Here is a 15,317-nt window from a genome sequence, read left to right as displayed (position 1 = left end):
AATTCCCTGTAAGGCGTTAGTTTTAATTGCATGCTGTTTGTATAATCCTATCTTATTTATTATGTAAAATAAAAACAATATTGTTTTAATGTATTACATAAACATTTTAATTTTTTGATATTATTTTGTTAAATATAATTGCTTATTCGTCTTCTGTAATTTGCCTTAAAATAACAAAAATCTTTCAATAAACACATTTTAAACAAGTGAATTAGTTTAAAACCTATTTGGCGATCAAACTTTCAATCAAATTATCATTTCATTTATTAAATTATCATTCTATTCATTTAACTTAATTTATTTTAATTTTATGCACCAAGTTAACCTTACAAACCATTGAGTTATTATTTTTGTTTATTGAAAACCATCGGTACACGGTATAGGGCCGCCACCCCCGCTAAGATAACAAATTCCACCAAAGTCGCACGAGCTTGGACTCGGTATTTGGTTGTAGTAGGCTTGGAACACATCTTCAGCTGCAGAGTGCAGTCTGTCGTAGTTACAAGTGTAACCAGAGACCGCGCAACAGCCTAACACGTCAGCACCGGCGTTACATTCGTTAGTTACCTGTAAAATCAAGACAGTTTTAAAAGTTGCCCGTATTTTAACTTTTTTTAAATTTTCTATGTACATTTGTTGCTATGTACATTTTCTACAAGTTGCTATGTACATTTTCTAAAAAAATTTAAAATAAACTTTGCGCAGCCTTTTATCCTTAAAACTATAGGAAACAAACTTTCCTGTTAGGAAGAGTAACAGTTTAAAAACTATGTTGGTAGATTAACAATATACTGAAAGAAAAACCGTACTGTTATAAAACTTAATTTTAATTCTACTGTGAGATCGGTATTTTCAAATCGCATAAATATGCCCAAAATATTAAAACTTTAAACTTACATCAGCATAGCTTTGGTCATAACAGGTCCACTGCATTGCCCCACAGATCTCATTAGCATCGGCATAAGAAAGGAAGCACTCGCCAGCCGTACTATGTACTGGGTCAGGGTTTGTTAAAGTATATTCTCTCTTGGTTACACCGTTAAAGAGGCACGATGTTGAGGTCAGGAAGTTGTTGTCGTATGCCGTGAACACTTGCGTTGCCAATGCTGTTAAAATTGTGGTTGGGTTACTTGTTAAGAAAGTAAAACTTCAAAATGAAAATTATTTCGCCCCAAAACTTCAAAAATTATTTTGTAAAATTTTAAACAAAGACTTACAGTTAAGAGTTGCTGAGCTACAGCTGTTAATAGAATTACAGCAATCCAATAATCGCGGTGTGCATTGTGCCGAGACGTCAGCAAAATTTTGACCAGCACAGGCCCAGGTAACTTGAGCGCAAACTTGATCTTGGGTTGCTCCATCTGCGACTCGGCATTCCCCGGTAGCAATGTCCTTGAATTTTTTTTAAGGTGTTAGTTTTTTCAATGTAGAAAATATAGTGTGGCATTAGTGCGGCGTAAATCCGAAAAGCGAATAGTGTGGTATTGGTGCGGCCTTAACCCAAAACCTTTCGGTTCGTAGTCCGACGCACCGGCTCGCCACATTACCGGACTCTGCGCATAAGTTTTTTTTTCGATATCATCTTAAGGTGATAGGTTTTATATTTTTTATTGGGGAAAGATATTCTGTTATGACGTGTTTGAGCTATCCGTAAACGCCGGGCTCAAGGGCGAAGTGTGGCGTTAGCGTGGCTCGAACCCGAAACTTTTCGGCTTGTAGTCCAACGCCATGACCTGTATACCACACTACCGGACTAAAGCCTCCAATCAAATTGAAAATAGTTTATGTGTTAACACTGACCTCTAACGGATAAACTCTGACGTAATCGACCATCATGGTGGCTTCGGGGTAGTTCCAGACAGTGTTTGGTTTCGGGTCGTCCAAGTAGTGGCCTCCTACCGCTACATTTAAGATCAAGTAAAATGCTCGGTCGAATGGTTCACCTTTCAATAAAGAAAAATTATTAAAAAAAACTTAAAAAACAATATTTTTAGTACGCAAGGTTTTATTTTTAGATTTTCCATTTGCGTGTTATTTAAAACTTTTTTTTTGATTTTTAAAATTTACTTGTTCTTTTTCGTTATAATGGAATAATAAGGAATATGGTAAACCTACGACAAAATAATTTCTTAAAAACTTTAGATTAAAAGTTTGATTTTTACTGGTGTCAAGTGTAGAATAACTAAATGACCGTAAAATATGTGTCTTTAAAAAAGCGGGCCATTTGTGTTTGCCCCACTGGCACCACGCACTCTATTTGTCGAGTCTGGTTAATTATAAAACAGGAAATTTAAAAGTAACTTGTACCTGGATTGTCGTACATGTACTTGATAACTCGATCCAATGAATGTCTATGGACAGATACACCATCAATACCGTAAACCTATAAAAACATGAAATCTGAAACATACTAAATTCTTATAAATCCAACTTTACCAATATGATAATAAACGGCTAAATTCCCTTTTATTCGTCAAAATATTTTTTTACAAGCTTGGTTTTGCTGCAAAAGTGTCAAGGGCAGGCCTTAACATATACTTTTTCAATAATTGTTTCGTAAAAAAAAATTTGACATGTTTTAATAGCTTGACATTTTGAATGTTAAAACTTAGTTAACCAGTTCAGTAGGTGTCCAGTCCAGAGTATAAACATGGTATTGATCAATGGAGCAGTCAAGCGCTTGGTCACCGCTGGTTTCATAAAAATGTTCGTCGCAACAAATACCGTAGTGGATCGTACTTGCGTATTCGTGTAGGTTTTGACCTCGTGCTTCCATGATATCGATCTCACCACTAGAAGGCCAGCCTCCGTAAACACTGTCTCTGTGGTGGAAAATATTTTAACCGTTAGATAGCGTATGTAAGTTAATATTCTGTGTAAAAACAGTTAGCATTTGGAAGTACTGTGGTGTGGTGAACCGGTTATGGCGCCAAACTACGAGCCGAACGGCTTTGGGTTCGAGCCAAACCAATGCCACACTATGGGCCCTTGAGCCCAGGGTTTACAGATTGCTTGAACACGATAGGATATTAAAATCTAGCACTTTAAGTTGGTACGGAACATAAGAAAGTTACATTTAATTTTTAATTATTTAAATACGATAACGTACTGTGGCATCATCCATATAGCTGGCCATAAACCATAACCGTTTGGTAGTTTAGCTCTCACTTCAACTCTTCCATATTGCCATGAAAATTTGCTGGTCATTCTTCCTGATGTATATCTTCTATGCGCATAGCTTAAAACAAGTCCAGTTGCATTTTATATTTTTTTGTTAACGTTACTTGATATAGTGTTTATTTTTTTAGTTTCAACGTACTAAAATACATAAGTATCAAGTCGGCATTATTTTAAGTAATTAAAGCAAAGAAAACAAAATTTTTGTTGATACATTTTTTAAATTTAAACTTACTTTTCTTTCAAAGGGGTGATAACCAAATTTCCATTTTCGACTCTGATGTTTTCTGGTCGATCGGTATAATATTGAAGTTCGTTGTTGTGTGGATCTGGAGTAATCTCAATATTCCATTGAGACAAGTCGTTGTCGAAGTTTTCTTCGTGCAAAAGACCGCCTAAAAATATATGACGTCAACTTAAATTCAAAAAAGTACAAAAAATCTTCCAAACATTTTCAAATTGACACATTTATAATTGCATTATTATATGGGTCAAAAACTATAGATTTTTTTATTATAAAAAAACAAGCTTACCAAATACGACAGCAAGGACAGTTGAAAATACGAATAACTTCAACATTTTCTTAGCCTTAGTTTCCCTAATATAATAATAAAAACTTATACTCGGCAACAATTATTATATAGACATTACCTATTTGTTTTGTTGTTAAATATAACTTATAATTGTTTGCTGATACGTGCATCTTGTGCTTGCTTAAACCCATTAAATAATAGGGTAATTGTTGTATTATCCTACATACGACTGAATTTGAAAGGTTATTAGGCTGATTAAAATAAAAAAAATTCTAAATTTTATAAAAACAATTTTAAATATTCTTTGTTAACAAATTTTAATAGCTTAACACTTAAGTTTACATTTTTATTTACGCAACATTTTGTTTTTTTCTTTTATACATTATGTTATAATAAGTTTTTTTATGAAAAGATGTATATTTTATATATTATTTTACCTGTAAAAGTAGGAATATTGACATAATGTGATATCAGTCATAATAAAGATATTGTGTATATGGATCTATATTAACTACCTAATTAAGTGAATGACGACGCTAATTTTTCCATATGTTACATTCCCATGCCTTTATTTAATTAGTTTTAAGCACTCTTTATTATTTAACACCAATATGTTAACCTACATACAAGTGCAGTCTATTTTGCGTTGTTTTATTTAATTTTTATGATACCTATAAAAAAAACAAACCATACTAAAATTCGTTCAAGATAAAATAATAACAATTTGATTTTTTTGATATAATTAACGTTATAGAAATGTTTGTACATTTTTCACCTAAGATTCTGGCATTTTTTGAAGATGTAATATATATTTTTGATCACTTTTTCACTTTAAATCTTTTATTTATATATCATTTACGTGGTGTAAAACTTTGTTAAAAATAAATCATAAATTTTTTTATTTCATATTTGAGGATAAACTTTAAGTTACACAAAAATGAAAACAAACTGACGTGTATAACTTTACACTAGTCTGATAGTTAAGTAGGTATAAAAGCAGTGCCTTAGCGATTTTAAATTGTTTAATTTAACTAATAAAGATGGACAATGAAGACTACAAAAATGGATTGAAATAAAAAGGAGGGAATAATTTATGAATTCACACGAAAGTGATTTATCTTTTTTATTAGACATATATAATATAAATTTATTTAATAATATCTTTTACAAAAACACAAGAAAGGTTAAAAAAATATAACATTTATAGATTCAAACTAATATAAAAATTAGAATTTTTAAATTTTATTTTATACAACAATTTTAATTTTTTTAAGAAAACGAGTATTAAAATGATCTGAGTTTAAATTACGAAAAAGTAACAGTATATTAATTTAAGGGTATTTACATGTATGTATGATGTTTGATTTACACTTATGTATAATAACATGAATTTGAGTAAGAATTATTTTTTGAAATTCTACACGATGGAACAAAATTTAAAAAGAAAAAAGTGGCAAAACAAAAAAAATTACGAAGAATTTCTACAAATACAAAATGTTTTAAAGTTGATTATTAAGGTAAGTAATTGTGTTTAGCTTTTAACCAAAAATATTTTTTTTGTGTTTTAAAGTTGATTTTTACCAACATAAGAAAAATCTCATATATAATATAAAAAAATTGAAACAATTCGCTGTCAAACAGTATATATTAAATCCGAACTAAAATAAAAAATTTCAAATTAATTATTTATAAGGAAATTTGTTTGTTGTATATACAGCTATTTAAAATGGAAAGATAATAAAAAAAATAATAAAGTCTTGTCTATGTTAACGCCACGTGGTCTCACAGCTTGCCTTATATGGACGATGGAATATTGCAGATATAAAACCTCAATTATTTTTTTTAAATACAAAAAAATTACATTGCCCGATTATCTATTCTAACTAACACAAATTTTAAAAATACATAAATAACTAATATTTCCAAAAGTTACAAGATTTTTTAATTTTTATATATAATAATGTTTACAAAAAAAAATTTGACAAAATATTTTGAAGTATATTATATTTTTTTTTGAAGATGTTTATTAAAATACGGCATATTGACCTCACCTGACCTAATATGGTGGTCATATATTATCGGCCCCCAAATTTTTAAAAAATTTGAAAATTCAAAATCAAAATTTAATCATATCATTAGAACTGCATTAGTACAATTAACCTATTTCCTTAATATTTATAAAAAATATTAATATTTCATAAAGTTATGAAATTTTTATTAAATTTTTGTCAAATTTCAAAACTCGAAAATAAACATTTTATTAGATGCACATTAGCCAAACTAACATACTAGATAAAGAAATTCGACAAAATATTTTTTAGAACAAAAGTTAGAGATATTTTACATTAAGGCATATTGACCCCAATTGACCTAATATGGTAGTCATATATTATCGGCCCCCAAATTTTCAAAAAATTTGAAAATTCAAAATCAAAATTTAATCATATCATTAGAACTGCATTAGTACAACTTACCTATTTCCTTGATATTTATAAAAAATATTAATATTTCATAAAGTTATGAAACTTTTATTAAATTTTTGTCAAATTTCAAAACTCGAAAATAAACATTTTATTAGATGCACATTAGCCAAACTAACATACTAGATAAAGAAATTCGACAAAATATTTTTTAGAACAAAAGTTAAAGATATTTTACATTAAGGCATATTGACCTCACCTGACCTAATAAGGTAGTCATATATTATCGGCCCCCAAATTTTCAAAAAATTTGAAAATTCAAAATCAAAATTTAATCATATCATTAGAACTGCATTAGTACAAATTACCTATTTTCTTGATAATTATAAAAAATATTAATATTTCATTAAGTTATAAAACTTTTATTAAATTTTTGTCAAATTTCAAAACTCGAAAATAAACATTTTATTAGATGCACATTAGCCAAACTAACATACTAGAAAAAGAAATTCGACAAAATATTTTTTAGAACAAAAGTTAGAGATATTTTACATTAAGGCATATTGACCTCAATTGACCTAATATGGTAGTCATATATTATCGGCCCCCAAATTTTAAAAAAATTTGAAAATTCAAAATCAAAATTTAATCATATCATTAGAACTGCATTAGTACAACTAACCTATTTCCTTAATATTTATAAAAAATATTAATATTTCATAAAGTTATGAAACTTTTATTAAATTTTTGTCAAATTTCAAAACTCGAAAATAAACATTTTATTAGATGCACATTAGCCAAACTAACATACTAGATAAAGAAATTTGACAAAATATTTTTTAGAACAAAAGTTAGAGATATTTTACATTAAAGCATATTGACCTCAATTGACCTAATATGGTAGTCATATATTATCGGCGCCCAAATTTTTAAAAAATTTGAAAATTCAAAATCAAAATTTAATCATATCATTAGAACTGCATTAGTACAACTAACCTATTTCCTTAATATTTATAAAAAATATTAATATTTCATAAAGTTATGAAACTTTTATTAAATTTTTGTCAAATTTCAAAACTCGAAAATAAACATTTTATTAGATGCACATTAGCCAAACTAACATACTAGATAAAGAAATTCGACAAAATATTTTTTAGAACAAAAGTAAGAGATATTTTACATTAAGGCATATTGACCTCAATTGACCTAATATGGTAGTCATATATTATCGGCCCCCAAATTTTTAAAAAATTTGAAAATTCAAAATCAAGATTTAATCATATCATTAGAACTGCATTAGTACAATTAACCTATTTCCTTAATATTTATAAAAAATATTAATATTTCATAAAGTTATGAAACTTTTATTAAATTTTTGTCAAATTTCAAAACTCGAAAATAAACATTTTATTAGATGCACATTAGCCAAACTAACATACTAGATAAAGAAATTCGACAAAATATTTTTTAGAACAAAAGTTAGAGATATTTTACATTAAGGCATATTGACCTCACCTGACCTAATAAGGTAGTCATATATTATCGGCCCCCAAATTTTCAAAAAATTTGAAAATTCAAAATCAAAGTTTAATCATATCATTAGAACTGCATTAGTACAAATTACCTATTTTCTTGATAATTATAAAAAATATTAATATTTCATAAAGTTATAAAACTTTTATTAAATTTTTGTCAAATTTCAAAACTCGAAAATAAACATTTTATTAGATGCACATTAGCCAAACTAACATACTAGATAAAGAAATTCGACAAAATATTTTTTAGAACAAAAGTTAGAGATATTTTACATTAAGGCATATTGACCTTAATTGACCTAATATGGTAGTCATATATTATCGGCCCCCAAATTTTAAAAAAATTTGAAAATTCAAAATCAAAATTTAATCATATCATTAGAACTGCATTAGTACAACTTACCTATTTTCTTAATATTTATAAAAAATATTAATATTTCATAAAGTTATGAAACTTTTATTAAATTTTTGTCAAATTTCAAAACTCAAAAATAAACATTTTATTAGATGCACATTAGCCAAACTAACATACTAGATAAAGAAATTTGACAAAATATTTTTTAGAACAAAAGTTAGAGATATTTTACATTAAAGCATATTGACCTCAATTGACCTAATATGGTAGTCATATATTATCGGCGCCCAAATTTTTAAAAAATTTGAAAATTCAAAATCAAAATTTAATCATATCATTAGAACTGCATTAGTACAACTAACCTATTTCCTTAATATTTATAAAAAATATTAATATTTCATAAAGTTATAAAACTTTTATTAAATTTTTGTCAAATTTCAAAACTCGAAAATAAACATTTTATTAGATGTACATTAGCCAAACTAACATACTAGATAAAGAAATTCGACAAAATATTTTTTAGAACAAAAGTAAGAGATATTTTACATTAAGGCATATTGACCTCAATTGACCTAATATGGTAGTCATATATTATCGGCCCCCAAATTTTTAAAAAATTTGAAAATTCAAAATCAAGATTTAATCATATCATTAGAACTGCATTAGTACAATTAACCTATTTCCTTAATATTTATAAAAAATATTAATATTTCATAAAGTTATGAAACTTTTATTAAATTTTTGTCAAATTTCAAAACTCGAAAATAAACATTTTATTAGATGCACATTAGCCAAACTAACATACTAGATAAAGAAATTCGACAAAATATTTTTTAGAACAAAAGTTAGAGATATTTTACATTAAGGCATATTGACCTCACCTGACCTAATAAGGTAGTCATATATTATCGGCCCCCAAATTTTCAAAAAATTTGAAAATTCAAAATCAAAGTTTAATCATATCATTAGAACTGCATTAGTACAAATTACCTATTTTCTTGATAATTATAAAAAATATTAATATTTCATAAAGTTATAAAACTTTTATTAAATTTTTGTCAAATTTCAAAACTCGAAAATAAACATTTTATTAGATGCACATTAGCCAAACTAACATACTAGATAAAGAAATTCGACAAAATATTTTTTAGAACAAAAGTTAGAGATATTTTACATTTAGGCATATTGACCTTAATTGACCTAATATGGTAGTCATATATTATCGGCCCCCAAATTTTTAAAAAATTTGAAAATTCAAAATCAAAATTTAATCATATCATTAGAACTGCATTAGTACAACTAACCTATTTTCTTGATATTTATAAAAAATATTAATATTTCATAAAGTTATGGAACTTTTATTAAATTTTTGTCAAATTTCAAAATTCGAAAATAAATATTTTATTAGATGCACATTAGCCAAACTAACAAACTAGATAAAGAAATTTGACAAAATATTTTTTAGAACAAAAGTTAGAGATATTTTACATTAAAGCATATTGACCTCACCTGACCTAATATGGTGGTCATATAAAATCGGCCCCCAAATTTTCAAAAAATTTGAAAATTCAAAATTAAAATTTAATCATATCATTAGAACTGCATTAGTACAATTAACCTATTTCCTTAATATTTATAAAAAATATTAATATTTCATAAAGTTAGGAAACTTTTATTAAATTTTTGTCAAATTTCAAAACTCGAAAATAAACATTTTATTAGATGCACATTAGCCAAACTAACATACTAGATAAAGAAATTTGACAAAATATTTTTTACAACAAAAGTTAGAGATATTTTACATTAAAGCATATTGACCTCACCTGACCTAATATGGTGGTCATATAAAATCGGCCCCCAAATTTTCAAAAAATTTGAAAATTCAAAATTAAAATTTAATCATATCATTAGAACTGCATTAGTACAATTAACCTATTTCCTTAATATTTATAAAAAATATTAATATTTCATAAAGTTAGGAAACTTTTATTAAATTTTTGTCAAATTTCAAAACTCGAAAATAAACATTTTATTAGATGCACATTAGCCAAACTAACATACTAGATAAAGAAATTTGACAAAATATTTTTTACAACAAAAGTTAGAGATATTTTACATTAAGGCATATTGACCTCAATTGACCTAATATGGTAGTCATATATTATCGGCGCCCAAATTTTTAAAAAATTTGAAAATTCAAAATCAAAATTTAATCATATCATTAGAACTGCATTAGTACAACTAACCTATTTCCTTAATATTTATAAAAAATATTAATATTTCATAAAGTTATAAAACTTTTATTAAATTTTTGTCAAATTTCAAAACTCGAAAATAAACATTTTATTAGATGTACATTAGCCAAACTAACATACTAGATAAAGAAATTCGACAAAATATTTTTTAGAACAAAAGTAAGAGATATTTTACATTAAGGCATATTGACCTCAATTGACCTAATATGGTAGTCATATATTATCGGCCCCCAAATTTTTAAAAAATTTGAAAATTCAAAATCAAGATTTAATCATATCATTAGAACTGCATTAGTACAATTAACCTATTTCCTTAATATTTATAAAAAATATTAATATTTCATAAAGTTATGAAACTTTTATTAAATTTTTGTCAAATTTCAAAACTCGAAAATAAACATTTTATTAGATGCACATTAGCCAAACTAACATACTAGATAAAGAAATTCGACAAAATATTTTTTAGAACAAAAGTTAGAGATATTTTACATTAAGGCATATTGACCTCACCTGACCTAATAAGGTAGTCATATATTATCGGCCCCCAAATTTTCAAAAAATTTGAAAATTCAAAATCAAAGTTTAATCATATCATTAGAACTGCATTAGTACAAATTACCTATTTTCTTGATAATTATAAAAAATATTAATATTTCATAAAGTTATAAAACTTTTATTAAATTTTTGTCAAATTTCAAAACTCGAAAATAAACATTTTATTAGATGCACATTAGCCAAACTAACATACTAGATAAAGAAATTCGACAAAATATTTTTTAGAACAAAAGTTAGAGATATTTTACATTTAGGCATATTGACCTTAATTGACCTAATATGGTAGTCATATATTATCGGCCCCCAAATTTTTAAAAAATTTGAAAATTCAAAATCAAAATTTAATCATATCATTAGAACTGCATTAGTACAACTAACCTATTTTCTTGATATTTATAAAAAATATTAATATTTCATAAAGTTATGGAACTTTTATTAAATTTTTGTCAAATTTCAAAATTCGAAAATAAATATTTTATTAGATGCACATTAGCCAAACTAACAAACTAGATAAAGAAATTTGACAAAATATTTTTTAGAACAAAAGTTAGAGATATTTTACATTAAAGCATATTGACCTCACCTGACCTAATATGGTGGTCATATAAAATCGGCCCCCAAATTTTCAAAAAATTTGAAAATTCAAAATTAAAATTTAATCATATCATTAGAACTGCATTAGTACAACTAACCTATTTCCTTAATATTTATAAAAAATATTAATATTTCATAAAGTTAGGAAACTTTTATTAAATTTTTGTCAAATTTCAAAACTCGAAAATAAACATTTTATTAGATGCACATTAGCCAAACTAACATACTAGATAAAGAAATTTGACAAAATATTTTTTACAACAAAAGTTAGAGATATTTTACATTAAGGCATATTGACCTCAATTGACCTAATATGGTAGTCATATATTATCGGCCCTTAAATTTTTAAAAAATTTGAAAATTCAAAATCAAAATTTAATCATATCATTAGAACTGCATTAGTACAACTTACCTATTTCCTTGATATTTATAAAAAATATTAATATTTCATAAAGTTATGAAACTTTTATTAAATTTTTGTCAAATTTCAAAACTCGAAAATAAACATTTTATTAGATGCACATTAGCCAAACTAACATACTAGATAAAGAAATTTGACAAAATATTTTTTAAAACAAAAGTTAGAGATATTTTACATTAAGGCATATTGACCTCACCTGACCTAATATGGTAGTCATATATTATCGGCCCCCAAATTTTCAAAAAATTTGAAAATTCAAAATCAAAATTTAATCATATCATTAAAACTGCATTAGTACAACTAACCTATTTCCTTGATATTTATAAAAAATATTAATATTTCATAAAGTTATGAAACTTTTATTAAATTTTTGTCAAATTTCAAAACTCGAAAATAAACATTTTTTTAGATGCACATTAGCCAAACTAACATACTAGATAAAGAAATTCGACAAAATATTTTTTACAACAAAAGTTAGAGATATTTTACATTAAGGCATATTGACCTCAATTGACCTATTATGGTAGTCATATATTATCGGCCCCCAAATTTTTAAAAAATTTGAAAATTCAAAATCAAAATTTAATCATATCATTAGAACTGAATTAGTACAACTAACCTATTTCCTTAATATTTATAAAAAATATTAATATTTCATAAAGTTATGAAACTTTTATTAAATTTTTGTCAAATTTCAAAACTCGAAAATAAACATTTTATTAGATGCACATTAGCCAAACTAACATACTAGATAAAGAAATTCGACAAAATATTTTTTAGAACAAAAGTTAAAGATATTTTACATTTAGGCATATTGACCTCACATGACCTAATATTGTAGTCATATATTATCGGCCCCAAATTTAAAAAAAATTTGAAAATTCAAAATCAAAATTTAATCATATCATTAAAACTGCATTAGTACAACTTACCTATTTCCTTGATATTTATAAAAAATATTAATATTTCATAAAGTTATGAAACTTTTATTAAATTTTTGTCAAATTTCAAAACTCGAAAATAAACATTTTATTAGATGCACATTAGCCAAACTAACATACTAGATAAAGAAATTTGACAAAATATTTTTTACAACAAAAGTTAGAGATATTTTACATTAAGGCATATTGACCTCAATTGACCTAATATGGTAGTCATATATTATCGGCCCCCAAATTTTTAAAAAATTTGAAAATTCAAAATCAAAATTTAATCATATCATTAGAACTGCATTAGTACAACTTACCTATTTCCTTGATATTTATAAAAAATATTAATATTTCATAAAGTTATGAAACTTTTATTAAATTTTTGTCAAATTTCAAAACTCGAAAATAAACATTTTATTAGATGCACATTAGCCAAACTAACATACTAGATAAAGAAATTTGACAAAATATTTTTTAAAACAAAAGTTAGAGATATTTTACATTAAGGCATATTGACCTCACCTGACCTAATATGGTAGTCATATATTATCGGCCCCCAAATTTTTAAAAAATTTGAAAATTCAAAATCAAAATTTAATCATATCATTAGAACTGCATTAGTACAAATTACCTATTTCCTTGATATTTATAAAAAATATTAATATTTCATAAAGTTATGAAACTTTTATTAAATTTTTGTCAAATTTCAAAACTCGAAAATAAACATTTTTTTAGATGCACATTAGCCAAACTAACATATTAGATAAAGAAATTCGACAAAATATTTTTTACAACAAAAGTTAGAGATATTTTACATTAAGGCATATTGACCTCAATTGACCTAATATGGTAGTCATATATTATCGGCCCCCAAATTTTTAAAAAATTTGAAAATTCAAAATCAAAATTTAATCATATCATTAGAACTGAATTAGTACAACTAACCTATTTCCTTAATATTTATAAAAATTATTAATATTTCATAAAGTTATGAAACTTTTATTAAATTTTTGTCAAATTTCAAAACTCGAAAATAAACATTTTATTAGATGCACATTAGCCAAACTAACATACTAGATAAAGAAATTCGACAAAATATTTTTTAGAACAAAAGTTAAAGATATTTTACATTTAGGCATATTGACCTCACCTGACCTAATATTGTAGTCATATATTATCGGCCCCAAATTTAAAAAAAATTTGAAAATTCAAAATCAAAATTTAATCATATCATTAAAACTGCATTAGTACAACTTACCTATTTCCTTGATATTTATAAAAAATATTAATATTTCATAAAGTTATGAAACTTTTATTAAATTTTTGTCAAATTTCAAAACTCGAAAATAAACATTTTATTAGATGGACATTAGCCAAACTAACATACTAGATAAAGAAATTCGACAAACTATTTTTTAGAACAAAAGTTAGAGATATTTTACATTAAGGCATATTGACCTCACCTGACCTAATATGGTAGTCATATATTATCGGCCCCCAAATTTTTAAAAAATTTGAAAATTCAAAATCAAAATTTAATCATATCATTAAAACTGCATTAGTACAACTTACCTATTTCCTTAATATTTATAAAAAATATTAATATTTCATAAAGTTATGAAACTTTTATTAAATTTTTGTCAAATTTCAAAACTCGAAAATAAACATTTTATTAGATGCACATTAGCCAAACTAACATACTAGATAAAAAAATTCGACAAAATATTTTTTAGAACAAAAGTTAGAAATGTTTTACATTAAGGCATATTGACCTTACAGTCATATAAAATCGACTCCAAAATTTAAAAAAAATTTGAAAATTTAAAATTAAATTTTATTCATATCTTTGAAACCGCAATGCCTGTTTTTGTTTTTTTGTACTGGGATTCGAACCGGAGCTTAGTGTTTACTAATCTAACGCCTTGTCAGTTACGCTATGGTCAGGGTTTGAAAACTGACGCGTTTTTGTAATCATAATTAAGTGCTGGTCTGCTTAATTAAAAAAAAAAATTAGATCGTGTTCTGCAAAAATAATGACAACAGAAATTCAAAGAACAAAAGAGTTTCATAAAATTAATATATCAAACTTCTTGATAATGTTTTGTTGTGGTTGTTCATGAAAACCTAAAATTAAATAAAATACTTATTTAACATAACAAAATACGTAACAATATACTACAATAAAGCACACTAAAAATCGTTCTAACTTTTGTTTAAAAAGATATATTCGTGAATTCTTTATTTTGGATATTTAAATTAGACAAATGCAATTCGTTTAAACTTGTTAAAGTTTAATTTAGAGACTTCATGATTTTTATGTTATTTGCTCATAACTTTAATACCTATACATTATTTTTAATAACGTTTTAAAAATAAGTTGTTTAAATAGTACGGTAATTATGAGTTAGATATTTTTTAAATTTAAATAAATTATTTGGACTTTAAAAAAAAAAAAAATATTTTGAAAAAAAAATTAGTATACTATGTCCATATAAGATCCGATATTAGACTAGGTGGCATTACATTAATAAAGGTAAAATAAA

At 25.3% G+C, this 15,317-nt stretch overlaps 1 protein-coding gene across 1 annotated transcript; it reads right to left on the bottom strand.

Annotated features, from left to right (window-relative positions):
• Positions 1-354: 354 nt before the first annotated feature.
• On the bottom strand, positions 355-3,222 carry LOC145742629 (uncharacterized). Its single transcript, XM_082560405.1, has 7 exons — positions 3,110-3,222; positions 2,618-2,822; positions 2,308-2,383; positions 1,801-1,943; positions 1,218-1,392; positions 898-1,106; positions 355-567 (listed from the first exon to the last, which is right to left on the bottom strand). Exons 1-7 carry the CDS (start codon positions 3,205-3,207, stop codon positions 355-357), a joined length of 1,119 nt encoding a protein of 372 aa, XP_082416531.1. The 5' UTR covers positions 3,208-3,222.
• Between the last annotated feature and the right edge of the window lie 12,095 nt (positions 3,223-15,317).

The sequence above is a fragment of the Corella eumyota genome, chromosome 2 (genome assembly GCF_963082875.1).
Source record: "Corella eumyota chromosome 2, kaCorEumy4.1, whole genome shotgun sequence".
Classification (NCBI taxonomy): domain Eukaryota; kingdom Metazoa; phylum Chordata; class Ascidiacea; order Phlebobranchia; family Corellidae; genus Corella; species Corella eumyota.
This window is presented reverse-complemented; position numbering and strand designations above follow the sequence as displayed.